The 27126-nt window shown below is 35.3% G+C and overlaps 5 protein-coding genes across 6 annotated transcripts; 3 read left to right on the top strand and 2 right to left on the bottom strand.

Annotated features, from left to right (window-relative positions):
- Positions 1 to 4293: 4293 nt before the first annotated feature.
- LOC121219180 (protein MAINTENANCE OF MERISTEMS-like) lies at positions 4294 to 5069 on the bottom strand. The gene is made up of 2 exons (XM_041096875.1): positions 4417 to 5069; positions 4294 to 4327 (listed from the first exon to the last, which is right to left on the bottom strand). Exons 1-2 carry the CDS (start codon positions 5067 to 5069, stop codon positions 4294 to 4296), a joined length of 687 nt encoding a protein of 228 aa, XP_040952809.1.
- Positions 5070 to 5968: 899 nt separating this feature from the next.
- Positions 5969 to 10135, top strand: LOC107955066 (chromatin remodeling protein EBS). The gene is made up of 5 exons (XM_016890777.2): positions 5969 to 6239; positions 6412 to 6754; positions 6873 to 6941; positions 9223 to 9361; positions 9804 to 10135. The coding sequence occupies exons 1-5, from the start codon at positions 6167 to 6169 to the stop codon at positions 9828 to 9830; spliced, it is 651 nt and encodes a 216-aa protein (XP_016746266.1). The 5' UTR covers positions 5969 to 6166; the 3' UTR covers positions 9831 to 10135.
- Positions 10136 to 11323: 1188 nt separating this feature from the next.
- LOC107955070 (serine/threonine protein phosphatase 2A 59 kDa regulatory subunit B' gamma isoform) lies at positions 11324 to 16253 on the top strand. The gene is made up of 2 exons (XM_041097793.1): positions 11324 to 13245; positions 15515 to 16253. Exons 1-2 carry the CDS (start codon positions 12001 to 12003, stop codon positions 15902 to 15904), a joined length of 1635 nt encoding a protein of 544 aa, XP_040953727.1. The 5' UTR covers positions 11324 to 12000; the 3' UTR covers positions 15905 to 16253.
- Positions 16254 to 16505: 252 nt separating this feature from the next.
- LOC107955069 (uncharacterized) lies at positions 16506 to 17644 on the bottom strand. Of its 2 annotated transcripts, none has more exons than XM_016890779.2 (2): positions 17402 to 17644; positions 16506 to 17095 (listed from the first exon to the last, which is right to left on the bottom strand). In XM_016890779.2, exon 2 carries the CDS (start codon positions 17080 to 17082, stop codon positions 16654 to 16656), a length of 429 nt encoding a protein of 142 aa, XP_016746268.1. In that variant the 5' UTR covers positions 17083 to 17095; positions 17402 to 17644; the 3' UTR covers positions 16506 to 16653. The 2 variants fall into 2 exon arrangements, with proteins under 2 accessions (XP_016746268.1, XP_016746269.1); XM_016890780.2 differs by having other exon boundaries at positions 16506 to 17085; positions 17402 to 17551.
- Positions 17620 to 25245, top strand: LOC107955068 (uncharacterized). Its single transcript, XM_016890778.2, has 18 exons — positions 17620 to 18010; positions 18495 to 18612; positions 18698 to 18885; positions 18988 to 19095; positions 19780 to 19844; positions 20750 to 20855; positions 21244 to 21327; positions 21648 to 21794; positions 21877 to 22005; positions 22931 to 22998; positions 23309 to 23342; positions 23428 to 23512; positions 23910 to 23977; positions 24058 to 24171; positions 24275 to 24310; positions 24402 to 24488; positions 24777 to 24868; positions 24987 to 25245. Exons 1-18 carry the CDS (start codon positions 17852 to 17854, stop codon positions 25081 to 25083), a joined length of 1785 nt encoding a protein of 594 aa, XP_016746267.2. The 5' UTR covers positions 17620 to 17851; the 3' UTR covers positions 25084 to 25245.
- Positions 25246 to 27126: the final 1881 nt, after the last annotated feature.

Here is a 27126-nt window from a genome sequence, read left to right as displayed (position 1 = left end):
TCAAAAGTATATATAATGGCATATTTACTTAATAAGTACCTTAATCTAATTCCACCTTTGTAATTTAATATTGATTCCAACTTTTATCACTTACTTGATTTAGTCCCTAAACTTAAATTAAACCCTAATTCCAAAAAATTACCTAATCGAAATTAAATTCGCTTTTGAGATAACTCTGTAAATATTTAATAAAAATATTTACGAGTCTAGTTTACGAAAACGGGGTCTCAAAACCACAATTTTCGGCACCACTAACTTTCAAGTCATTACAAATTTCGAGGGTTCCTCTCTTAATTTCAAGAAAAAGACCAAATTACAAAGAAAACAAAACTTTCTTTCTTTCATCCATGGTAGACATGAGCTCGGGAAAGATGGAGGGAATTCTTTTCCTTTCCATCTTTTACTTAATGATTAATTAATGTAAAAATATCTTTAAAAAAAGTAATAAAAAAATAATAATACAATATTTCAACCAATGACATTCCTACACCATTCATCCTTAATTATTACGTTTAATATTTATTCAAATTGTGAAATGACCACTTTACCCTTCAACATTCTCTATAATTTCTTCCTTAAATCATCACTTAATTTGGTAAAATTATGATTTAGTCCCTCAGATTTCTTCATTGATTCAATTTGGTCATTGCTTACAAATTTTGTATCACAAGAAATTGGGTTATTTTTACTTTTGGTCCTTTAATTTTTTTATATTTACATTTCAACCCCTCAAACTTCAAATAATTATACTTGAGTCTCAAAACTTTTCTCATCTTCACGTTTGGTCCCTACTTTAAATTAATATATCACAAGATACTTCTTAACTCAACTTTCTCTGGCATCCATCAACCTTCTCTTTTATCATTTATATTCCTTATTTTACTTTACCGAGAAATCTCCTACGCACTATTTTCGCTTAATACTACTTTTATAGCATAACGATTTTAGGGGTGTTACATGCAAAAATATTCTGCTCTCGCCTCAGAACCTCGATGAACTTCACAAGATTGACTTGTGAGGGAGAACCGATGAAGATTGATTTAGATTCCATGCCAAGTATATCAACTTCTGGGCACACAGGTACAATTTTCTACCTATGTGCGAATAAATTATCAAATCACATTTGGCGACGTATTCAGATTACATGACATGGTTTAGACTTAATGGTAAGCCATATCTATTTTCGGAAGAGGAAAGGAGTAGACATTCATCGTAGAAGGCCAACAGGACCCCATATGAGGTCACGATCGGGAGTACATGGATCGAGTTCATCATTAGCTCCAACTCCAAATCCTATACCGATAGGTGCACCTCCAGGTCAGTATGATTCATATTTTTCTGGTACATTTACTAACAACCCTATGTTTTTCATATAAGTACTGAATTATGCACTATCATCGAGATATTCCCCGTCATTCATTTCTTCATCATACCATGCATCAACACCTTCCCCAACAATATTTTTTTGCACCACCTCCATCTGTAAGAGTATATTACACGCCAATACTGTAAAAAAAAACCATTGTATCCAGAACCGCCTATAATTCCAGCATTCTATGCACAACCAAGTAGTTTGATACCATATATTTCTTTGTCGATAGTGTCACAAACACCACCGAAATCACTTCTCTTCAGAAGTGGGTCATCTTTATAACCGCCTACTAATACAACCAGTGATATTCAATGGCAACCTAGGATGCAAATGCAATCTAGCATAGAAGAACAAGATGAAGATGAAGATAACGTTGGAGATGGAGATGGAGATGATGATGATGATAATGATGATAATGATGATGACGAAGATGGGCGTGATGAAGATGATGGTGATAATTAGCTGGAACTTCAACCATGATGAAATCCTCTTCGTAATCGACATCCATCAAGTTGTGGCACACATTTGGTCTGACGACAGAGATGATTTTTCATATTAAAATTTTTTATGTACATCATCATTTAGTTTGTTAACTTTTAAATTTTTTTAATTTATATATTTAATGCTTCCATTTATATTTGTATTGTTTTTATACATCATAAATTTACTTCTTTACATTTTTATCAAAAAAATTATTTGTTTGTATGTTTAATTCAATTTTGAATTATCCACTAGTTTTAAAATTTTGGAAATGATGGAATTGAGTGAGAAAACATTGAATTTGGTTTGGGTATATATAGGGGATTTTAGGGACTTTAGGGCAATTTTTTTACCATTGGAATTAATTTTTTATTTAAAATTTATTTAACTGTTAGGCCGATGGTTAAAAAATCAAGAGCCATGATGTTTAACCGTTGGCATTCAACGGGTTTTTTACAAAAATAATATAAAAAAATTAAAAATTACCAAAATGTTATAACTTTTTTTATTTACCAAAATATATATAATTTTTTTATTTACCAAAATATATCAAAAAAATAAAAAAAAACAAAAAAACAGAAAAAAAATCTGGACTGATTTGACAACTCCCTGGGTGAAGGGAACACTGTTGGCGGCACCAAACAAGGGAACCTTGTTGGCGGCACCAAACAAGGGTTCCCTGTTGGCGGCACCACTCGTGTTATAAACACGAACTCTGTCCAACTGAAACAAGAAAAATCAGAAGAAAAAGAAAAGAAAGAAGAGGTCCTGCGGAAAAAAAGAGAAAACGAGAGAAAGAGAAGAGAAAAATCATGTATTTTTTTAAAAATAATTGATTATGTTATTGTTATTGTTTTGTATAATTTGTATTTTTTTTGTTTTAGTTTAGTTATTAAGATTAAAATCAATAAAACTCAAATTAATAGTTTTAGTTAGGTTTTTATTATCAAAATATTACAAAAAAATAAAATTTTATAGTATTATTATTATTATTATTATTAAGATGTTACTTAGTATTATTGTTAGTAAAAAATTAGTATTATTTTTATAGTTAGTTATTAATAATTTTAGTTAGTATTATTTTGTATATAAAATTATTAATATTATTATTGTGTTAGTTATTAGGATTAGTGGTTAAATGGCTTTCATGTACAAAATTGAATATTGAAACATTAATTTTTTTTAAGTTATTTATTATCCGTGCGAGATGTTTTACAAGATTTTGTTTATTTTTTGACAGATTAAATATTGAAGATGGATGCTAAGTTTTTTGTATGCGTTTATTTCGACGGAGTCATCTTGACAACAAGTGTTGGATGTGTATTTGAATGTCAGTAACAAATAGCAATGAGATTTAATAGAAATGTCTCATTTGATGAAATGAAGGCAAGGATTAATGCAAAAATTTTAAGATATTGTGGGAGAAGGATAGTAAAAATTTTCTACAAGTTTCCAGTTTCGACAAATCCAGTCAAATTTGTCGAAATGGAACTTGCAGACGACGAAGACGTTGAGACAATGGTCGATCTCTACTTTGGGAATGGGAGTGACAAGAATGCACCGATTCACTTATTTGCTGAGTTAGTCGGTATGGAGCAAAATGCATCTGATGAAGAAGACGGGGCTGAAGAACCGCAGATGGTGGCTCCAATATCATACGTTGATAGTGAATCAACTATGGGTGGGATCGGTATCGACCTGAATATTACACCCGATGTTGATATGGTTGGTGGTGAAGAAGAATGTGGTTGTGAAGAAGAAGGTGGTGGCGATCATTGGGATGAAGAGGTCGATAGTGACGGTGATCCCGATGTGGATGATGTACCTAATGATATCGACGATGAAGACATTAACGCTTCTTCGATCGGGGAGCAGATGCGGCATATTTTGATACACAATAATCCTGGGCCACACATGTCGCTCATAGACCCCGACGCAGCGTATGTAGCTGAGTTTCCAGAGTACCCTGAAATAGTTCATCGTCACGGGCTGGCCGTAACATCTGATGATGAGGAGTTATTCATAGGCCAGAGATTCAGCTGTAAAGAAGAGTGCGTATATGCCATCAAACGGTACAGCATAAATATATCAGTTGATTATAAAGTCACAGTGTCTACTCCGACAATATATGTTGGGGAGTGTTGGAAGGCAGCGGAAGGCTGCAATTGGCGGGTGCGAGCTGCATTCATTAAAAGTTCTCAGATGTGGGAGATACGAAAATTTGTTGGTCCTCATACATGCACATCAACACGTATGACAGAAGAGCATGAAAAACTTGATTCAAAAACAATCTGTACGTGTATCATGCCAATGGTGAAGGACATGCCGACCATTAAAGTTTCGGTACTGATTGCCGAAATGCAAGCACGATTCCAGTATCGAGTCTCATATCGAAAGGCATGGATTGCTAAACAGATGGCGATGGAGCAACTGTATGGAGATTACGACTGCCCGATACCTGGACGACCACTCCACCTACAAAAAAAAATATAGCGTTTAGAGTTGGTTGGTAACATTAGTCAATATATTATGACTACAAATAACGAGAAGTTATATTTTATCACCTGTTTAGCATTGGATAAACATACGGTTGGTGTCTAATCGATGCCAAAAATGGCATCCGATACAGCGCCCAGGACTGCAGCAGTGAGAGGCATCCGCCAATGTCGCGAACTTTCGGATCTGTCGCCCGACAAAGCTCTCGATACAAGACTGCTAGCACAGCTGAGCCCCAGCTATAGGAGCTAACACTGGACAAGTCAGCTAACAGGGGCAAGTACATCAAATGCACCTTGTCGTTGCTTGCATCAGGCATCATTTCTCCCCTTATGATATGCATGATGTACGCTCGAGCAGCGCACATCAACTCGCCTTCAGTGGCTGTCGCTGATAATTGTCCATGCTTGGCTTTTAGCCATGTAAATGATACGCCCGAAAAATATGACTCACCGTCCCCTGGTGAGTCTCCTAGAAGCTGATAGCAAAGTGCATCCGGATCGGTAAATGCAGATAATCCCGTTACGGGACTCCCGTCAATTGGGAGCCCAAGCTGCAACGCTACATCCTCCAAGGTCACCGTGCACTCCCCGCACGGAAAATTAAAAGTGTGGGTCTCCGGGCGCCACCGCTCCACTAGCGCTGATAATAAATCAAAGCGCAATACGATGTACCGTATCTGTGCTACGGACCCAAATCCTGCTAGCTCTAAGTACGACATCAACCGTGCTACGGACCCAAATTCTGTTTTTTTTGTTTTTTTTTATATATTTTGGTAAATAAAAAAAGTTATAACATTTTGGTAATTTTTAATTTTTTTATATTATTTTTATAAAAAACCCCCCTTAAATTACAATATTCTCTTATAACTACCAAAATCATTATTATTTACTCAAACTCTTAAAAGTTCTATTGAAAACCCAAGTTTGTAAAAATTCTTAAATTTTTTTTAAAAAGTGTTAATTAAAAATTTTAAATATCATAAAAATTATAAAATTTTTTGGCATTATAAATTTTTCAATTTTTAATTAACAATTTTTTTTTTCCAATAGTACTTTGAGAGATTTTGAGTCAATAAGTGATGGTTTTATTGATTGTTAGAGAATACTATTATTTGTGAGATATATTATAATTTAAAAAATATTTTGTTATGTGTCATATAAAGAGATTGTGAATCGATGACATGAAACGTTGACCCCGGATGTTGACCGATATTGACGGTCAACATGCCACATCATCAGTTTATATGACACGTACCAGAATATTTCCTAAATTACAATATATCTCACAAATAACAATATTTTTTAATAACTACTAGAATCATTAACTATTGACTCAAAATTCTAATGAAAAATACAATTTTTCTAAGTAAATATTAAGAAAATCAACATTAAAAATTCTTAAAATATTTTTAATTAAAAACTGTAAAATTTATAGTGCCAAAAAATAATATTATGATTTTTCAACATATATGAATAATAAAATCTACAAAACAGGTGAATAAATTTATTAGCTCCCTCTAAAAGTGCAATGGGTGGGTAACATTGTTGTGCTGACGTGTCGTCCTGTTCGAAAAAAAATTAAAAATTACTGCTTTTGTTTGTCTATTTTTTTTCTTTCTCGATCGCTTCCGGATCTTCTCTTACAAACAGTCCTTTTATTAACTCCCAGTTGTTAGGGTTTGTTTCTTTGTCTCCCTCTTCTCTCTCTCGATTCCTTCATTCCCATCCCCCAATTCTCCCATTTCTTTTTCACCATTTAAAATATCAACGAAAATCTCAATCTTCCTCACATTTTCATTCACAAACCAACCCTTTCATGGCCAAGACCAAACCTGGCAAGAAGGACCTTGATTCCTACGCTATCAAAGGCACCAACAAAGTTGTTCGTCGTATGTTTCTATCTAAACCCATCTCTTTCTTTTTCCTTTTTACATTTAAAAAACATCCCAAAATTCGTTTTCATTTTTTCTTAGGCCTTTCTTGTCTTAAAATTTATAACACACAAATGTGTTTGGATTTTGGGAATAGTTGGATATTTTTTATATTTGGTTTGTTTTGCAGCTGGTGATTGTGTGCTGATGAGACCGTCGGACTCCGATAAACCACCATACGTGGCTCGTGTAGAGAAGATCGAGGCCGACCATCGGAACAATGTGAAGGTTCGAGTTCGATGGTACTATCGGCCGGAGGAGTCTATTGGGGGGAGAAGACAGTTCCATGGAGCCAAGGAGCTCTTTTTATCAGACCATTATGATGTGCAAAGTGCCCACACCATTGAAGGAAAGTGTATCGTCCACACTTTCAAAAACTACACTAAGCTTGAAAATGTTGGTGCTGAAGATTACTTTTGTAGGTTCGAATATAAGGCCGCCACCGGTGGTTTCACTCCGGACCGGGTGGCAGTGTGAGTAGCTTCGGTTTTTTCTTATGTTTTCGGGTTAAGTTTACGGTAATTTTCTTTTCCAGTGTCTTATATGTCCTTCGAGTTTGTTCACTAACTCTTCGGGGTTTCGGTTTTGAAGGTATTGCAAATGTGAGATGCCATATAACCCGGATGACCTTATGGTGCAATGCGAAGGATGCAAGGATTGGTAAATTCCTCGCTCACTTATTTCATTCTGCAATCAATGTGAACTGTTCACCTTCCTTGTGCTTATGTGTGTAGAACTGGAGATTAAATTCATTTATTTTTGGTGGTTTCATATTGATTTGTGAGCTGAAAAGGTTTCTCACTAATGTTGCACTTCCTTTTGCTCTAGTTTTAATTTAAGTCTGCCCAAGTTTTTAACTCAGCTGCTTCGGATGCTTAAATATAATATGCTAATCCTACTAGGTTGTTACCATGAAAAAGTTTGGCTTTTTCTCGAATACTTTTTTTTTTCTTTTCGATTAATTGGTACTCTTGAGTCTTGAAGCAAAGGATGCATGCATTTTGTTTTGTTTGATAGAGAACACTTTTAATTCCTTGTTTCCGTTATTCACGGAACATCTGTTGATGAGTGATTTTTCCACTATTGAGTTTAATCCTACTAGGTTGTTGTTGTTAACAAGTTTGGCTATTTTTGGATAACCGATAGCTCTTGAAGCAAAAGGATATTTGCATGTATATTGTTTTGTTCCATAGCAAATGCTTTTAGTTCCTAGTTCCATTATTCATGGAAAATACAATGATGAATGATTTTCCATTGTTGAGTACTGGGGTAGTGTACTTTGACTTAATAATGGCCTTGGAAATAATTTTGTAGCATCCAAACTTTTTTTCCCCAATAATGACTTTTCTGGGTCCTTTTTCTTTTGGTATTGTATCTATGAAGGGGTGGTTTGTAGAGACTGAAAGCAATTAATTTAAGGCATTGCAGCTGTAATGGTAGATTCATTAGCTAGATCAACATCAGTTTCAATCGAAGATGAAAAATTTTTCATTTCCCCATTAGGAATCTGTAAGCTGATCTGCTAATGCCATCTGATCTAACTTCATTATTCTGTTGTCTTCAGACATAGTTCATTTCCATATTAACATTCTACAATAATGTGAAGTCAGCTATTCAACGTGTAAATGGTAGCAATTTTATGATCTATAATTTGATGAATGTTCATTTCAATAAGGTTTTAGTTGATTGATATTGTATTGAAAAAGAGTGGCTGGAAAGGAGGATTTAGCTTCAGGTAATATCTGCCGATAGTGGAGTGTGGAGACTTTCAGGTGACTTGTAGAAGGAAAGGTGACTGGATGGCTTGAAGTTTTTTAAGCTATGATAACCAGGTTTGGGGTTGAGTGGCGGATACAGGCATGCTCAACTATTTCTCAGATTTTCCATATATTTGGAAGATCATATCCCTTTGCACAAGTCTGAACATATGTTCGATAGTGTAAGACATGAGTACCTTAAGGAAAATGAAGGGAAAATTGTCATAAAGAGCAAAAGACTACGTTTATACCCTAAAAAAGATATTAGATGGATGGAGAAAATAGAGTGGAAAAGGATATTAACATTTACATACCTAAAAAAGCAAAGAAGTTTACACATGATTGACTAAATGATCTATATAGAAAAATGTGAATTTGGAATCTTAAACTCTGGAAGGGGCCTAATAAACACATAAAAGACTATGTGAATCAATGTAGCGTTGTTCTTTTAGATCTTAGAACTTAAGATTTCACTAGATTATATAAATACCATAAGTGAACAAATTATAGTAGCTTGCACCGCGAAACAATGTTAACTTTGACCGTTTTAGCTCAAAATTTGCAGCTTAAACCTTCACAAAAGCTAAAACTACAATGAAAACTGCAATGGACTTGCTTCTTGGTCTGTAGATAAAGAAAGTAAGCATATTTCACAAGAGCCTTTTAGAGATTTCTAAAGCTCTTATCCACTAAGAACTTAAATGAGTTTAACTTGTTGATATTAAGACCGGAAAAGCTGAAATGTTTTCAGTGTGCCTTGGGGGGGGGTATGTAACCTTTTAAACCTATATTTTTTAGCTTTTATTTTATATTTTACTTTTGGTCTGCCAGTATAACTCAGCATCGAGTTGTACTTCTAGTTACTTCTGAGCACATATGGGTTGGAAGTACTACCGGCTAGTTGTAAGTAGATTTTTGTTTAAACAATCTAATGATCATGTTGACTTCAAGGGACTTTGTATGAGTTATTTGCCGAGTATTTTTACTGGAAATGAAAAACATATTTGGTCTGAAGACATGTTATCGAGGTCTGCTAGTATCTTTAGTATTTTCTCTCGGTTCCTTGCCAGTGATTCCATTGTACCATATGTATACACACACGAATGTGTTGTGATATTGTGCTTCTTCTTTGACATGAAAATGGATTATCATATTTTCCTGATTAGAACATTAATCTTTTTCAGGTTTCATCCATCCTGCATGGAGATGACCATCGAAGAAGCAAAAGGATTGGATCACTTTTTATGTTCTGATTGTACTTCAGAGGATGATGCCAAAAGATCTATGAATACGTTCCCAGTATCAGCATCCCTTGAGCCAAAGGTTAGAGCATTTATTTTCATGGTTTGAGCGTGCATACTTAAATATATTCCTTGTTTCTTATTTTACTCCGTTCAGTTATCAGCAGATTGCTATATATTGACTTAGACCGACATTTGATTTCTTTTGATGATGCTGTTGCAATGCAGCCGTTAGTTCCAAGTTCTTTCACCTGCAACACCAAACTGCAATCAATCATTTCTTGCTTGCAGTTTGGCATTGTGGCTAACTTTCTAGTACTTTCCTTTGTAACGAAATACAATTAATTAGTTAATATTTTTATTTATAATTTAATTATTACAATAGATGAACAGCCTTGATAACACATTTTGGTTGTAAGTTTCATTTTACTTGTCAAAGAACTATTCTTTCTTTTCCCTTTCCGTCTTAGCAAATGTAATACGACCATGCATTTGATCTTGTATCTCATTCTTTTGGCTTTTAGGTGGAACCGAAGCGTAGAAAGAGATAACCCCATCATGGTAATGCGGAATGAGGAGGTACCGATTTTCTAGCACATTAGCTCAGATATTGTTCTTGTTTGTGCTGTGGAATTGTACAGTGCAGAGAAGATACTTTGCTTGCACACCAAGGAAAAAAAAAGGGAAGGCTATCTTTCATAATTTACCATGTTCTTCTCATGTTTGTATGTGTGGTTGGACTTGTGAGTGCAGTCTCTGCAAAAATGACAAATCTTTAATATAAGACCCCCCAAGAACCATTAACAATGGCTGCTTAAACTTAAGAATTAAAGAAACCTTCTCTCTTCTTTGGTTATATCAATAGTTTCTAGTCTCCTATGATGGTGCTTCAATAATATTCTACCAGGTCTATGGGAACAAAAATGCATGTACCATCAACGTGCATGTACTAGAACAAAAATGGGTAAAAGTACCTTGAATTTTGCATTTTTTTCTAAAATAATGGGCAAATTAGTCCTTGTACGATAGATTAAAAAGTAAATTGGTTTTTTTTTTAATTTCCTTTGTGTTTATTGTTAAAAATTGACGTGGTAGACAAAATAATTGGGCTATTACACGTTTTATATTGATTTATTTGTCGAATATTTTTAGTAGAGGGATTAGTTTTTTAACAATAGAAATAAGGATTTATTTTTTGAATAGAGAGGGTAAAATGCAATTTGATTCCTAATTTAAAGGTATCCATAATATATTTTTATGGAGAAAAATGTTATAACTATTGGTATTATATTGACCAGGTTAATGAAAAGTATAAAATAAAGATTTATATTGTTGAGTGGAGGAAGGGAGGACTTGATCGGACATAAATATGATAATAAAAAGATGAAATTATCATATGAATTTGTCAATATATATAAAAAAATTGAGGCCATTTGAGTCTATGGCAGAATTTGGATTTAAATATTGCATATTGCGATGCTAGAAAATAAAGTCAACCAAACTATGCTAAACCTTTCATTATACTTTGCAACTACAAGCCAGGTACAAGGGGAGCCACTGAAAATCAATTAATATATATATATATTGAGATTTTTAGAGGAAAAAAAGAAAGGTTGGTTAAGATAAATGAAAAGGCAGTCCACAAACGCATTGTAAAAATGGGACCTTACATTTCTCACCCTCTCCCAATTTTATATATACATGTCTTGTAGTAACATTCGATCCATATGAGTTTAAAAGCAGTAATGTTAATACAGAAAGATATAAGTTTAAGTGTATTAATATTAATAAGTGTACTAAAACGTATAACAGATAAAATTTGAGTCTGTTTTTGTTAAAAATTGAAACAGCACACGTGAAATTAGAAAAGAAAATGTTATATGCTTTTGCCTTTTTAATGTTGCTAACTTCATTTATGAAATAAAAATAATAAAAAATTTACAACTTCAAAAAAAAGAAAAATCTAATCGGATCCATTATCGCCTCTAAAATAGGGTCCATTTGAATCATTATCATTGGTCAAGCTTTTAAATCAAATTGGAGGTCATTATTGTAATATCACTTTTTTGTCATAAAGTTCTTTTCTGCCCCTCCCATCAGTCCTGTCCGAAAACCTCAATTTCCCGTGATTTTTTCCGTTCCTCCTTTCTCTTCATCCAAACAGAAAACTAAAATCCCATTTAGATTGAGCTGAAGAGGGAACCATCTTAATCTCTTTACCCTTTTTTTTAATCTTATTTTGTTTTTGTTTGCTAGGCATTCTCTAATTTCTCTTTCTCTTTTCATTTTTCGCGCAGTATTATTTATTTATTTATTTATTTTTCTCTTTTGAATCGAGATTGTTTTTAGGGGGCTTTAATTTTCTTTATGCTTCTTTCCTCCCTCTTTATCTCGTTTTCTCGCGCTTTTTTTTTTCGGATCTCTTCAATTATTTCATCAATTGTAAGTTGAAAAAACCTTCGTCTTTTTTTTTTTTTTCAATTCCTTCGTTTCTGTAACCTTTATTTCTTAATCCAGAGAATCGTAATTTTAAAGGCATTAGATTCTGAATAGATCTTTTTTTTGGGTACATATTTATTTGCATTGTTTTCTTTTAAATGCAAATCTTTACTTCCATTGCTTGAATCTGTAAATGATGTATAAAAGAAATTTTTACAATCTGAAGTCTTTCATGTTGGAACCTTAGATAATTGTGGATTAGGTTTAGGGCTTTTTGTAGATATGATCAAGCAGATATTTGGAAAGCTACCTCGAAAACCATCCAAATCATCCCATAATGACTCAAATGGTGATGGAGGAGTCCATGATAATTCCTCTTTGAATTCTGCTCTAGGTCCCAATTCTTTGAACAATTCAAAACCCGGTTCGGCTTCTTCCAAGCCCTCCAATTCATCACGTTCCAACAATGGGCCTCTTAATTCACATTCTTCCACTTCAAATAAATCGAATCACGGGAAGAAAACAGCCTCTCTTGCAAGCCAAGCTGGTCCTATATCAGCTTCAGGGGTTTATGAGGCTTTGCCCAGTTTCCGGGATGTCCCTAGCTCAGAAAAGCAGAATCTTTTCCTTAAGAAGCTGAGTCTGTGTTATGTGGTTTTCGATTTTAGTGATCCCTCTAAGAACCTTAGGGAAAAGGAGATAAAAAGGCAGACGTTGTTGGAGCTTGTTGATTATATATCGTCTGTTTCATCCAAGTTCAATGAGGTCGCAATGCAAGAGGTTACGAGAATGGTGGCTGCTAATCTATTTCGAACATTCCCATCTCCGAATCATGATAGCAAGATTTTAGAAATGTATGATATGGAAGATGAAGAACCGGCCATGGATCCTGCTTGGCCGCATCTTCAGATTGTCTATGAACTTTTACTTAGATTTGTGGTCTCACCAGAGACTGATGCTAAGCTTGCTAAGAGATACGTCGACCATCCATTTGTGTTGAAACTGTTGGATTTGTTTGATTCAGATGATCAAAGAGAAAGGGAGTATCTAAAGACGATTTTACATCGGATTTATGGGAAGTTCATGGTCCATCGGCCCTTCATTAGAAAAGCCATCAACAATATCTTCTACAGGTTTATTTTTGAGACAGAAAAGCACAATGGTATTGCTGAATTGCTTGAAATCTTGGGCAGCATAATAAATGGGTTTGCTTTGCCGTTGAAGGAAGAGCACAAGCTCTTCTTGGTCCGAGCGCTCATTCCTCTTCACAAGCCCAAGTGTGTGTCTATGTACCATCAGCAACTTTCTTATTGCATTACTCAGTTTGTTGAGAAAGACTTCAAGTTGGCTGATACCGTCATCAGAGGCCTTCTAAAGTATTGGCCTGTAACTAATAGTTCAAAGGAGGTAATGTTCCTTGGAGAGTTGGAAGAAGTTCTTGAAGCTACTCAGACAGCAGAATTCCAACGCTGCATGGTTCCTCTTTTCCGACAGATTGGCCGATGCCTCAACAGCTTGCATTTTCAGGTGTTTATAGCTTTTCCTTGTTATTCCTTCCACTCACTTTGTTACAAATGTCTTACCTTCTTCTATGACTGATTTATTCCATGCTTCATCACCATAGCATTCCCCCCCCCCCTATTTCTTGAGATATTTGATTGCTATTTTTCTTCCCCAAATATCGCTGTTGTGGAGAATTTTCCCACGCCTTAATGGGATAATGCTCCCCTCCAACAGGAGTTACTACACTTGGTGCTTTATAGTTTATTGGTATAATATAATTTGCCCACTGTTTTATTCTGATGGCGTTGGGCCGACAGAGAAATCTAACGATTTGACTTTTGGGTTTTATTTGTTGCTGGCATTGATTTGAATTTTACTTGAGGGTCGGGGCAGTATAAAGCTCAAGCCAGAACCTTTAAACTTATCATGGCCTGATCTTGATATGTTTTATATAAAGGGGTTATGTCACTTAAAGCCACGTTCTTGCCACTTAATGTGATGCACCCCTACCATTACCTTTTCTTTTTAGCATAAATTTGCCCCATTCTAGAATATACTTCTGCCCTCAATCTTGACATTTTCATTTCTTTCATCTCACGGATTTCTTTTTTCTCCTTAATCACCTAATTACTCCTTTATATGATCTACTTAAGATTGGTCTCCTAAGTCGTTCTGAAAGCCACACCCCCACCATTTTCAATCCTCAATTGTCATGTTTATTGTCATTTTGAATATGTAGAAGCAGAGTCCAATTTCAATATGGTGTTAGATGCTTTGTATGTGTTTTGCACCTGCTTTTATTTCCTCTTTACGTTTGTACTTAAATACATTTATGTTAATTGTTGAGCAAGATATGCATGTTTAATCATGAATGATCAAGCCTCATTTTTTTATTCTCTTGCTTTCCATTGAGAGAGCCAATGTTTCACCTAGGATCATGCAATTCGCTTTGCTAAATGCAAAGAAGCTTGAAGTATTAAGCCATGTGACCATCTCTTGGGCATTGTTTGATGCTGGATTGGATATTGTTATATGATTTCTGGACACATAGATGCTTGTGTCCTGTTCTTTGTGGGAAAGTGATCGTTTGATCAATTGGAATATTTATCCAAATTGATTTTCTATCATTCAGCATACTTGTTTTAGACTTTGGTCATGATTTTCTATCTTGGCCTGGGACACTTGTAGAAAACTGGCATCATTCATTTATAGCATATATGGAAACCCATTCAGTTTAGTTGGGCAGTTTGGTTGGAATATAGGATGTCAAGAGTTTGATGGTTTGAGCATTATGGTCGGTATTATAAAACACATGTTAGGAATTGAGCAGTTATGGAAGATAGGTCATGCACAAAATACCTTTTGTTTAAAGTTGGTATCTGTTTACCTGAACACCTTTGCACTTGAAACAATCCCTGTCGGTTAATCTCCACCTTCTATAAGTATTGTTGAACTTGAGCTCCTTTATAAGTGTAACTGTTACTAGAATTTGGTTTGGTCAAAAGTTGTCTGGAGTTCTAGAGGAAGCTACAAAAAGTTTCTAGCATTAATGATAGAATTTAGGATCTTTTGGCGAGGTAAGGGTGTAGATTTATCTAAGTTGATTTTAGTTTCTCAGTCAAGGAAAGCATTGAACTGGACTGGGTTGTGTTTGGGAAAATTTACAGATATAATAAGGAAATGGAATTATTGGTAAAGGACATTAGCCTATAACTAAAGGGAAACACAAGGTAGCTGCCAGGCATTCATGCCTCACTATGCAGCTAGCTGATAATTTTTTCATAAATAGTCTGCTAGCAACTTATTTTATATTTTTTCCTACTTTCTTTCTGCTCAATGCTTACACCCAGCTGCATCTTCTCCGAGAAATATAAATTTAAATGGCTTCTGATTTGACAGCCGTGAAAGCACTTTGCAATTGTCACGGATGAGGGCACTCTTGCTTAAAATGAATGTTCTATGCTGGCAAATTTGGGTCTATATTTTTATCTATATTTCATTGTTGCAAAACCTAGAAATAGATAACTGATATATTTCAGTATCCCTACTGGAGAGGTTAGCAAGAAACTTTTGAGTAATTGTGCACACTCACTGTGTTAAGTAGTTCTGTTTATGTGGGGTTTAAAGTGAAAACTAAAGGAGAGGAGTTATCTGTTCCGTTGGAATTTCATTTTTTAGTAATTATAGTTGCCTGGTATCTGTTTTGATTTGAGTAGAGTTTTGTACTTTCAATTTTTTGATTCTGTGAGATTCATGGGCAATATTAATTTGTTATAACATGTTATCTTGGCAGGTAGCAGAACGTGCATTGTTTTTGTGGAACAATGATCACATAAGAAACCTCATCACCCAGAACCGCACAGTAATACTTCCAATAATCTTCCCAGCATTGGAGAGAAACACACGTGGTCATTGGAATCCGGCTGTTCAGAGCCTTACATTGAATGTCCGGAAGATATTCTCAGATGCTGATCAAGCGATCTTTGATGAATGTTTGACCAGATACCAAGAAGATGAAGCAAAGCAAAAAGAGCTGCAGGAGAAGCGGGAACTAACCTGGAAGCGGTTGGAAGATGTGGCTGCATCTAAAGTTGTAAGCAATGAGGCTGTAATGGTTTCAAAATCCATCTCTTCCATTGCCATTGACAAGAGCACAGCTCCAAAGGCAACGGCAAGTCGATGAGAGATGCAGTGAATGTTGTTTGTAAGCATCCATTCAAATCCATCACTGTCAAATGATCTTCCATCCCAGGGTGTAACTGAAATGGTGAAGCACCACGGGAATTGGTTGATGTCGCTTCGGTTTTTAACATCAAGTCTCTGACCTCCTTAATGGCAAGTGGTGGGATTATCTGATTATGACGCATGTTTCTTTTTTTAATTTGGTTCTTCTGTCTGCATATTTTTATCTCCCTCGTTTCCCCCATTCTCTCCCTCTATCCCCCCTCTGCCTTCCTCTTCCATGATGGAGGTGCATGTTTATGTATTATGACATAAGGGATTTCGTTTATAAAAACATTTCTTTGGATTTACTATTTATTATTGTTATTTTTTTTCCTGTAATGATGCAAGGATATATATATTTCCCTCTATTTGCTTAGTGTATAGACTTGACAATCCATATGTCATGTTATATATATATTTCATCGCATTCCTTTATATAAATATGGACATCTTAAGTCTTTTTTTTTGGTAGATTGTGGCATGTTCTTGTAACTGTTCCTATAATGTGTTTGTGCATTGTCCTATATTTATTTGTGATATGATTGGGTGAACTATTCTGATTTCTATAGGAGGGAGTAGATCTTATAATATTAAAAGCGAAATGAAGATAACAAAAAGAAAAGAAAACTAGAGCATGATGACACAAAAACATGAAGGGTGGAATGAAAAAGAGATGCTGAACCTAAGCAAGCATGCAAATTGAACGTATTACTGATCATCTCCATAAGCTCGGAAACTATAACGCTCTTGGTATGAACCATTGAAGTAAAGATCAGCTTCGAACCACTTGGGATAACGAACAAGGTCCCCTGCAACAAATTGCATAAACCGGTCACTGCCTTCAGGGACTACCCTTACTTCCCCTTCCTCTATGTATACCAGCTGATCAACTTGCCAGTCCCATGCCAATTTACACTTCCCTGTCTTCCATACTGACCATCTTGAAACCCCAAGCTCTGTCAGTCGCTCTTTTGGCACTTTCCTTTCAACCCTCACACTGTAAAGTTCCTCTAATGGTTTCTCCGCTCGCATTGCTTTTACTCCACTGCCTGAAGTTGCCCCAACACCATTGTTGAACCTGTTGGGTCTCTTGAAAGAGAGGTACCCAAGACTTGCTGTAGATATCATGCTTGCCATCTTCTTTAATTTCCTACATGCAAATTTGAAGCAAATTCAATAGTTAAGACACAGAATTACATCAAAGGCAGCATTTCCTAAATATCAGAGCAAATTCCAGGTTCTTAAGTATATCTTCAAATACATTTCTGGGTTCCTATTGTTATAACCCAAAAACAAGAGTTAAAAGGCCTTTTGCCTCCCCACTTTCCCAGATTTTCTTAGCCACCAAACAGAGGAATAGATTGAAAAGAAAAGAAAAGAAAAGAAACCCAAAAACAGAACAACAAAATCAAAAGAGAACCTAAAAGAAGGGGAAAAGAAAGCTAGATTCTTTTACCTGTTGAAGTATTTATGTAGTGAAACTTGTACAACCCAAGACAAAGATGAAGATGAAGATGAAGATTAAACGACAGAGTGGAAACCGGTTTCTAAAACCCCTTTTTGCGCTTCAGCCGAGGTTTATCTGATAAATCCACGAAAACATAAACTTATATCTAACCTCACCTAGAGGTGACCCTTTATTTGTCACCCGCCGGTCTTTACTTCCTTTACTTACAACTGGTTCTCTCGGTCATTTCTTTGTTTCCTTTAGGGTTTTTGGGCCTTCAAAAACCAGATTAAAAGACAACTACGATACGGACGTGTCTATTTCTCTTACACAAATGAGTTAAATCTTTTTTTTTTTGTTTTTTGTTTAACACAGATTTATGAGTTATATCAACCTTTCCATTTTGAAATACTTGATAAATAAATAAATAAATAGAAGAGTCTCAGAAAGTTATTCCACATGCTTTCTGGAACCACGATGATGGTCTCGCTGAGACCCTTTAATGGGGTCTCTCCGTATCCATCAAAACATCCATTGGTTCATAGAAACAGGCAGACAGCTCTAAGGGGTACCATTTACATGAGTGCTCAAACACAAGCAGTTCCTTCCAGAACCCAGGTCAGTTTACTTTTCTATTTCATTTTCTAGTTGTTCCCCAAGAAAATGGCACTCTCTCATTAAAGGAAGTTCGGGATATATGTATATTATGAGAGCTATGGTTGTTTTATGTTTTTGTATAGCCAATTGTTTGTTACTGTCTTGAACCCACGCTTTACTTGAATGATTTAGCTGTTTGTATAAACAAAATTGATACGTTGGTTCAAAGGAATAATGTGTAGTTAAATAATGTTGTAGTGCTTCTTTTGTACCATAAATATTGGTGTAATATCAACATACTGTAGTTTGTTTGATAGAGTGCTGGATAGTTTATGTACTTGTACCTGATTCGAAGCAATTTTACTCAAAACTCTAGCCCCTATAGGGTCAAGTGGAAATCTGACTGGTTCGGGTCATTTTGCCAACTCTATAGGGGGTGCCAAGGAGTATTATTATATTCTTTGCATGCGAGTTGTTTCTGAATCATTTCATTTCAATCTTGCAGAGGATAATGGAGAGCATTTCAGTTAGTGGTGAGGTTGGTGGTGCTGGTGGTGCATACTCCTATAATGCCTTGAAGAGGTTGGACGGAATTTGGTCAAGCATTTGCTCTACTCAGACTGGTATGTCACATTTTATTCAGGCGAGTTTAAAGTGTTAAGTTGTGCTTTAAAATTATTGAATACTAGCCTTCACTTGTCTTTGCAGTTCAGCAAGCACCTCAGCAGGTAGTTTCAAGCTTTCCTGGTGTGTCTAGCCGTTCTGTTCTTGCTGAAAAACAAGTAGATAAATGTGATGTGGTTGTTTGCGGGGGTACGTTGGGAATCTTCATTGCTACTGCCTTGATCGCCAAAGGTCTTAAAGTCTGTATTGTGGAAAGAAATATATTAAAAGGGGTAAGGTTTTCGATGGAGTTTATAGTAGGGGTCTTCATAGCAAGAATAATTTGCTTCAAAATGCTTTTCTTGAAAGAGATGTTAATAACATTTTGATTTTAGAGGGAACAAGAATGGAATATCTCGAGGAAAGAGTTGATGGAACTTGTAGAAGCTGGCATTTTGGATGAAGATGACATTGAAGAAGTTACTGCCGTGTCATTCAATCCTGTAAGTTTCCTGAACATCATGAATCGATTAGTGTTTCACAAGTTAGTTTGGTTTATGTGATTTCTACTTGCCATTTGACATGAGCAACTGTAAACAACTAAATATCAGGCGCTTAAAAGAACAGTTTTTGTTTTGACTGTGAAAGAATGTAAGAGTGCGGTTGCTCTGCCTTCATTCTTTCTAAAACACTTATAACATTGTGATATGATTTGCCGCAATACCAATTTTCATGCATATGGAGCATATCACCTAGTTTAGTCATTAAAATGATAGCAAACCCTGAAAAGGCCAATATCTAGTGATGTCCCCCCTAGATTTTCTCTATACAATCACCAAGCTGGATTGCATTGAACTTTTCATAGTAGCTTACTACAATTATGACTGAATGATACTTGTTTAAGAGAATTGAGAGGAATGGTGTACTCAGGTTTGCATTATATAAATTAAAGTTTCATTTAAGGGAAAGTGAACCTTACACTTTGCTCAAACATGATCTCAAATAACTTACCACTAGCAAGCACTTTCTTTATTTTGCAATCATTGTTCCATTCTCGAAACTATCGTTCAACCCCCCTCCCCTCCCCACCCCATCTGTTCTTTTTCCTCCCTCTTAATCTCACTTACCGCTCTTTAGTACCATTGTTATTATACTTATGTTTTTCTTTCTTTTCATTAATTGCTCAGAACAGATGTGGATTTGAGAATAAGGGTGAGATCTGGGTAGAAGACATTCTTAACCTGGGTGTCTCGTGAGTAATCCTCCTTTTCCAATCTTCATTATAGATAAATAATCAGAAAGCATATCAGTTTTCCTGGTCCTTATTTATGTACATAATATTTGCACCATATTGTAAATGATCATTGTGGCATTAAATAAAAGAAAGTTACAAATGCAAATTCTGCTAACATCTTCTCCCTGGACCAAAGTTGCTTTTAACATGAAAAGAAATGACTACCTATTAACTGTGCTGCTGCTAGCAAGCTAACAAAGGAATGCTTCAAATGTGCTGGTCATGTTATTTATTGTTTTGTTTTTGCATTGAATAAATTTTTTTCTAGAAATTAAAGCTTGTACCTTGAGCCACTGGTTATTTTCCTTATTGAACTGAAAGTTCTGTTCCGTTCTTCATTTATGTTACTTTTTATAACATAAGAAAATGGTTTCCATTGTTCTTTTAAGCTATAATTTAGCGAATAGAAACAGATCTTGAAGATTGAAAATGTGGAACGTTATTTAGGTTGAATATTAAAACCTTCTAGGTGCAACAAAAGATTTGAGGAAATCTTTTATGAAAAGATTAATAGCAGAGGCAGAAGTTTGTGCAAACATCAGTTTTTGTTTAAAAACTTTCATCCATATTTGAATAATTAGGAGTCTCATTTGTTGTAGACTTGTGATAATAATTAAAGTAACTCCTGTTTTTTTTTTTCTTTTAAACAGAGGCCACTGTAGTTGGTGACTGTAGTTATTCTTTGGTTCTAGGTCAATAAATGATGAAGGTTGATTATGAAATTTTAGAAGCTTATTATCTTCTTTCTTCTTTTCTTTTTCAAAAAAAGCTTGAGATTAATGTTATTAACAAATATTTTGCTCATTGTATTTCAGAACTTAATAACGATGAGCTTCAATTGATATTTTGCTCCATTATTCCAGGCCTGTAAAGCTTATAGAAATTGTGAAGAAACGTTTTGTTTCCTTTGGTGGAGTTATCTTTGAGGGTTGCAGTGTGTCCAGCATAAACATTTATGACGACGCAGCTGTGAGTTTAATGATATTTACAAAGTTGTATAGTTGTTGTTGCATCTTATTGAGACTTTATACTGTCATCTCTCAATGAAGTTGAACTGATAGATTAATTCTGCTATCTTTCTTAAATTTGATGGATAAGAGTCAAAACACTCCAGTTAGAAGACAGGGTACCATGACGGTACAAGACATTTCCATGTTTCCTTTTGGCAGGGACTCTGCCATATGGATACCTGATAAAACATTGTTCTCTTATGTTTCTTTGATAATAAACAACTAAAATAATTACAATGTAATGTTGCTCAAAACGTGAAAGAAGTTCAATAAATTGCAAACTTGGATTATATTTCTTTGATAATAAACAACTAAGATGATTACATGTTGCCACCTATTCTTTATAGATCTTGCAACTTGCTGAAGGAAACATTCTTTCATCTCGTCTCATCATTGACGCCATGGGAAATTTTTCTCCTGTTGTGAAACAGGTTAGGTTCCCTACTTCCCTTTCTTATATATAATTCATGTATATCTCACATAGTTACTGAATATGCTCCTACTATTTGGAACTGGAGGACTAATTAGACATAATAACTAAATTTGTAATGATACATTCATTTATTAATTTATATGCATGTGCATGCATTTATGGTTGAACATTTGAGATTCAAAAACGTGTGCATATGAATTTGTCCTACAAAACTTTTGGATTGTTGACTTACCAGTGAATGAGAGAAAATCAAGTTTCTTTAGAATATGCTCAAGCTGGCTTAAGCCGTATATCGGTGGTATGTTTTCTGATCTATAGATTAGAGGTGGGAGGAAGCCAGACGGCGTTTGTCTTGTCGTTGGGTCCTGTGCTCGTGGATTTAAGGAGAACTCTACAAGCGATGTCATATATAGTAGCTCATCAGTGAAGAAAGTTGGCAATGCAGAAGTGCAATACTTTTGGGAGGTAAATTGGTTCTTTGCAGTAGCATTAACATTAAAAGCAAATAGAAAGTGTTTGATAATTGTATATATTTCATATTTTGTAGGCATTTCCAGCTGGGTCTGGTCCGTTAGACCGCACTACTTATATGTTTACATATGTCAATCCTCAACCGACATCCCCAAAACTGGAAGAACTATTGGAAGACTATTGGGATTTGATGCCGAAATATCAGGTTCATTTGCTGATCAGTAAATTCTATTACATTGTTGCTTCGGTTTTATGTTGCTGCATCTTGATGATGTTGGTCATTTGCTTTTTTCTTGCTGTGATGTGCTTTATCTCCTACCTTGCAACGCTATTATAAGGCATGCTTAATTTTTTATGTTGATGACATCATGTTCTTCTCCTGGTGCCTCTATGTGTCATGTAATGTCTATCATATTGACATATGATTTACCCTCATTGTCATCAACTAAGCCAATTTCCAATGGCTAAGTTGTCAACTTGCTAAAGTGTCACATCAGACACTACTGGTTGATGTGTAATTCTAGAATAGTTATTCTTGGACAAATGCTGATGAGTGTGCTTAAACGAGGCAGGGTGTAAGTATAACTTCTAGAAATACTTTTTATGAAAAGCATTGACTACCCTTGAATTAAATGAAAGAGAAAAAACCTTTAAATTGCTTCCCTCAGCAAATGCATGTGATGATTTAGTCAACCTATGTTGCTCCAACTCTTCATTTCTTTCCATATCCAAAACATATCCGAACATAAGTATGTGGATATATTCCTTCAATGACAATCCTAATACATTTGAAAAAAAATGGACATACCTGTGTCAGACACATACTAGGGTCCACCAGTCACATCTGAGTCCAAGAAACAAAGTAAGTCAACATCAACAATAAAAGAAAAACAAGAGAGAAGTGCATGCTCTGCTCTAGTTTCCATAAAAGGTGGCTCTTGATTCAAATAGTTTATCCTTCACTGTTACCGGTTTTCTATTTCAGTTCACCTATAAAAAATGCTTTATGGGGTCTCCTTGCACCATTCTAGATTGCTGTATGATTCTGTTAATATTCTTGCTTTAGAAATGATAGCGTGTTTGCAAAAGCCTTGATATGGATCAACAATTTACAACTTCTATTTTTGTAGGGAGTTTCTATGGATAGTCTGGAGATACTGAGAGTTATATATGGCATTTTCCCAACTTATCGTGATAGGTAATGATTTTGATTAATCATCAATTCTACTTGAATGGGGTTACAAATGTTTTTATCGTATGTAGTTCAGAGTAATATCAGTCATATGTTCACAGAGAAGACTGAACATCAAACGTGAGGATTGTTATAGAGTATTGACTTGATAATAGATTTTGTCTCCTATTCTCTTAGTAAATTTTAGCAGTTTTATTTTCCAACTCAATCTTTACATCCAATCAATATACTATTTTCTTGGTTTTCACTTGACGTGAATATGCTCTGAGTGTTTTATGTCCTTCCAATTCTTAATGGGGGAGGACCGACTTGACAGTCCATTGCCAGCAGCATTTAATCGTGTTTTACAGGTTATTTTTTCTATTAACTTTGAAATCTTCGAATAGATTATTCATCTGAAATAGAATGCATGTGTCATGAATTTATTTTTTGCAGTTTGGTGATGCTAGTGGCATACAATCACCTGTCTCTTTTGGTGGTTTCGGGAGCTTGACTAGGCACCTCGGAAGATTATCAAATGGTACTTTCCTGTTATTTTATTTTTGCTAGCCTGTAATATTTGCTGGTTTCCTTGGATTTAAGCAAAATCATTTCAGGAAAAGCTATATACTTTTAAGATGTGTGTAACTGTAAACCATATCACAATGCATAAGCTCCTTCCATTCATGGATAGTTTGCAGCGCACCTTGCGCTTGACTTCAATTAGTTTCATTTTTCTTCTGTTTTCTTCCATTGTCCTCCGGGCTGCACCAGGACAGGGAAACATGTATTTTTAGTTATTTCAAGAAGGAAGATTTACATGGTAATTGGAACCTTGGGGGAAGAATAAGCTGATTTATTCTCTTCAACATGGTGCTACATATTTGAATTTGTAGACGTGAGACAGCTTTAAAATGTCTTACCTTTTTCAAGAGCAGGGATTTACGAAGCAATTGATGGGGATTTTCTCGATTCATACAGTCTGTCCCTGCTGAATCCTTACATGGTCAGTAACCTTTCTTTTTGGATATAGGTTTTAAGTGGCTTTCCCTTATGGTTTTCGGAATCTAAATCTGTTTGCTGCAGCCTAACTTGAGTGCTTCATGGTTATTTCAAAGAGCAATGTCTGCAAAGAAACAGTCTAATGTTCCACTGGATTTTATTAACGAGCTTCTTGACATAAACTTCAAGAGCATGCAGGTAAGAAGATTATTTTCTGTGCTAAGGCCGAAACTTATCCGCCCTGCTTCATGTACATATTTGTTTTGTCATTTCCTAATGAACTTTTCTTCCTCTTTTCTAGAGGCTCGGAGACCCCGTGCTAAGACCGTTTCTTCAGGTTAGCTCCTACTTTTTCCTTCAAATATTCACCGCTCAGGTCAAGAAAGCAATGCCATTGATTTGTTATTGCCGGCTATGCTGTGACATAGGATGTCATACAGTTTGGACCTCTTGCCAAGACATTAGGCCTCGTGATGCTAACTAAGCCTCAAATTCTTCCATCGATATTCAAGCAGGTAATTAATAACGGAAGAGGGACTCCTTAGTCCCTTTCTTCAACTTAGTGAGGACACACCTTTTCAACTGTGAAAAATTGATGGTTTCAATGAATTGAGTTCATCCAGCTTTGATAGAACTCAATTTTTAGCCAGATACAATGTTTTCCTCTTTTAACGGCAATAGCATTTTCTAACATAGCCTTGTCATACATTTATTTAAGAAAACCATTTCCGGAAAAGGAATGCAACTAATAAATACTATGCTGTTGTACTTAACCGAGATCTGCGAGTGTTGTTCATCTACAGGTTGACATCCCTGTTCTCATCGATTGGTCTCGACATTTTTTCATGCTTGGATATTATACGTTTCTCTCGACCTACATGGATCCTGTTATAAGGTAATATTTCAGCCTTGTTTCTACAGAGTTATGTTAAATCCCAAAAAATTCAATCACTTAAAACAGATTTAAAGATATCTGCTTAGATATTTCAATCTGTTCTTTGCCTTGTTGCAAGGTCATGGTTAAATGGTTTGCCATCTAAGGTGAGGTATGAATGGAAGAGGCACCTTGAGGCTTGGAAATATGGATCTGGTTTAGACTACAGGCTATGAATTTCGAGTTGAATTGATGCTCTTTTTCAGCTTTCAAACTTAACTCGAAAGACCACCCAACCAGCAATTGAAATTCATTGAAAATTTTGTCCTTGCAACTATATAGCTGATCTATTTCATCTTGAAATATCAACCACAAAATGAAAAACTCATTGAAAATTCTGCATGCTTGCACAGATTCTTGACATCTTATTTTATTTTGTGCATGGAAATGCTGTACAAAATTTTTAAATGGATTTAATAAATTCAGAATTAGACCTTTTTTAATTAATAATAAGTCTAAGTACAAGGGTTGTTTTTTATTTATTTTTAAAATTGCTTTCATTTTAATTAGTAATAATTGTGTGGCTAAATTGGACTTGGAGAGGTCTATGCTATATTTTATTTTTTGGGAAGGAGAGCTGGCAATACATTTTTTTTCTCTGAAAATTTGCTTTTTATTTTTCAATCCGCTACAAAATGAGGAACATATTTTATGTTGTGGTCAGATTGGATATCAATGTAATCTTTTATGTAATCTTTGACTTCAAAAGTCCGATTAACATGATATTCAGAAAGGATATCAAGTTAGTGGAATAAGGCGTAAAATTGGTCAAAAAGTTGGAACTCCGATTGAGTTGTTGAGGTATAGATTTATTACCCGTAATGATCCAGTCTCTGAACATTAAGTTACTGGAGATAAACTATGATTGAGTTGTTGAGGTTTAGATTTATTAATTGTGACGATCCGATCATATATTCAACAATTCATTTAGTGGATAATGATATACAAACAATGATTGCAGTTCATGAATCTAATGGTATTGGAAGAATTGAGCACGACAACATTGTAGGACATTGGGGGGGGGGGGCAATAATCCAAGCTTGTCTATGACCCCTTTAGTGGATTCACAAATGGGAACACCAAACTTGACGTACGGGTACGGGTGGATTAATACCTTCGTATTGTTGTTAGAAACTCCTTATATCTCTTATGGATTAATACCTTTGTATTGTTATTAGAAAGTCTTTATATCTCTTATGAATACAATTAGACGGAGATGCAATAAGGATATTTTGCATTGCAGATTCTAGAATCCAGATTCAGTGATGCTCTTAATCATACAATGTATCGTCAACTTTTGCTAGTACACACCATTCCCAATAATATGGGGGCTGTCCACCTCTGTTGGAATACATCATTCCCAACTAGAGCAAGAAGTCCCTGAGAATTTGATCGGATTATTGTTTGGAGAATTTGTCACTCATTTTAGCGATGTCAATTTGAAGATCGGGGAACCTGTAAATGCTAGTGATGTTGGACAGGATAATCTGGAATTAGAACCTCTAGCCTGTATGCTGGAAGTTAACTTTGACTGAATGAGAGGACTTGAGTTTTTGAAGTATCTACATATCACTCTAAGTTATACCACCTCGACCAGTACATATTGGTACTCAATTTCCAATGAAAGAGGTAATTGTATTAGCCATTCAAGAGTACAATGTTAAGACATTCGTAGCTTACAGAGTGAATGTATCTACAACTGTAACATATATAGGAACATGTGTAAAATTCGATGATGAATGTATGTGGTGGGTATGAGTCACACCTGCACGGTTCCGATGATATCCCAAGATCACTGTAAATTGAGCTTGGATATGATAGCAAGTCTGAGGATTCTAGTTTCGGTGTTAATTGCGAATATTCATTCCCGATATCAATACCAAGTATTGTATGCAAATGGAAGGCAAAGCAAAAGGCGCTAGCGAAGATGTTTGGAGATTGAGATGATGCATATAGAAAATTGCCAAGGTTGTTGGCGACATTGCAACATGTATCAGGCACGAGTGCCATAGTTGAGTTGGAGACTCTGCCTGTGTATGATAGCAACTGGCTAGCTCGAGGCAAGAGAATTTTCGGTCGCATTTTTTGGACATTCAAGTCTTGCATCAAAGAGTTTTCGTATTGTAAATACATTATCTAAATTGATGGTGCGTGGCTATATGGGAAATACAATTAGATTCTTCTCCTGGCGATATCACAAGATGGGATCAAAATGTTGT

The sequence above is a fragment of the Gossypium hirsutum genome, chromosome D07 (genome assembly GCF_007990345.1).
Source record: "Gossypium hirsutum isolate 1008001.06 chromosome D07, Gossypium_hirsutum_v2.1, whole genome shotgun sequence".
Classification (NCBI taxonomy): Eukaryota; Viridiplantae; Streptophyta; class Magnoliopsida; order Malvales; family Malvaceae; genus Gossypium; species Gossypium hirsutum.
The sequence above is the reverse complement of the archived record's forward strand: the minus strand, read 5'-3'. Positions and strand labels throughout refer to the sequence as shown.

Coding starts and splice junctions, on each gene's coding strand:
- LOC107955068 (XM_016890778.2), top strand. CDS start 17,852: ATGCTTTCTGGAACCACGATGATGGTCTCGCTGAGACCCTTTAATGGG. Junction 18,011..18,494: donor CAGTTCCTTCCAGAACCCAG/GTCAGTTTACTT, acceptor TCAATCTTGCAG/AGGATAATGGAGAGCATTTC. Junction 18,613..18,697: donor CATTTGCTCTACTCAGACTG/GTATGTCACATT, acceptor TTGTCTTTGCAG/TTCAGCAAGCACCTCAGCAG.
- LOC107955070 (XM_041097793.1), top strand. CDS start 12,001: ATGATCAAGCAGATATTTGGAAAGCTACCTCGAAAACCATCCAAATCA. Junction 13,246..15,514: donor TCAACAGCTTGCATTTTCAG/GTGTTTATAGCT, acceptor TTATCTTGGCAG/GTAGCAGAACGTGCATTGTT.
- LOC121219180 (XM_041096875.1), bottom strand. CDS start 5,069: ATGTCGTACTTAGAGCTAGCAGGATTTGGGTCCGTAGCACAGATACGG. Junction 4,328..4,416: donor GTTTATCCAATGCTAAACAG/GTGATAAAATAT, acceptor TTTTTTTTGTAG/GTGGAGTGGTCGTCCAGGTA.
- LOC107955069 (XM_016890779.2), bottom strand. CDS start 17,082: ATGGCAAGCATGATATCTACAGCAAGTCTTGGGTACCTCTCTTTCAAG.
- LOC107955066 (XM_016890777.2), top strand. CDS start 6,167: ATGGCCAAGACCAAACCTGGCAAGAAGGACCTTGATTCCTACGCTATC. Junction 6,240..6,411: donor CACCAACAAAGTTGTTCGTC/GTATGTTTCTAT, acceptor TTTGTTTTGCAG/CTGGTGATTGTGTGCTGATG. Junction 9,362..9,803: donor CAGCATCCCTTGAGCCAAAG/GTTAGAGCATTT, acceptor TTTGGCTTTTAG/GTGGAACCGAAGCGTAGAAA.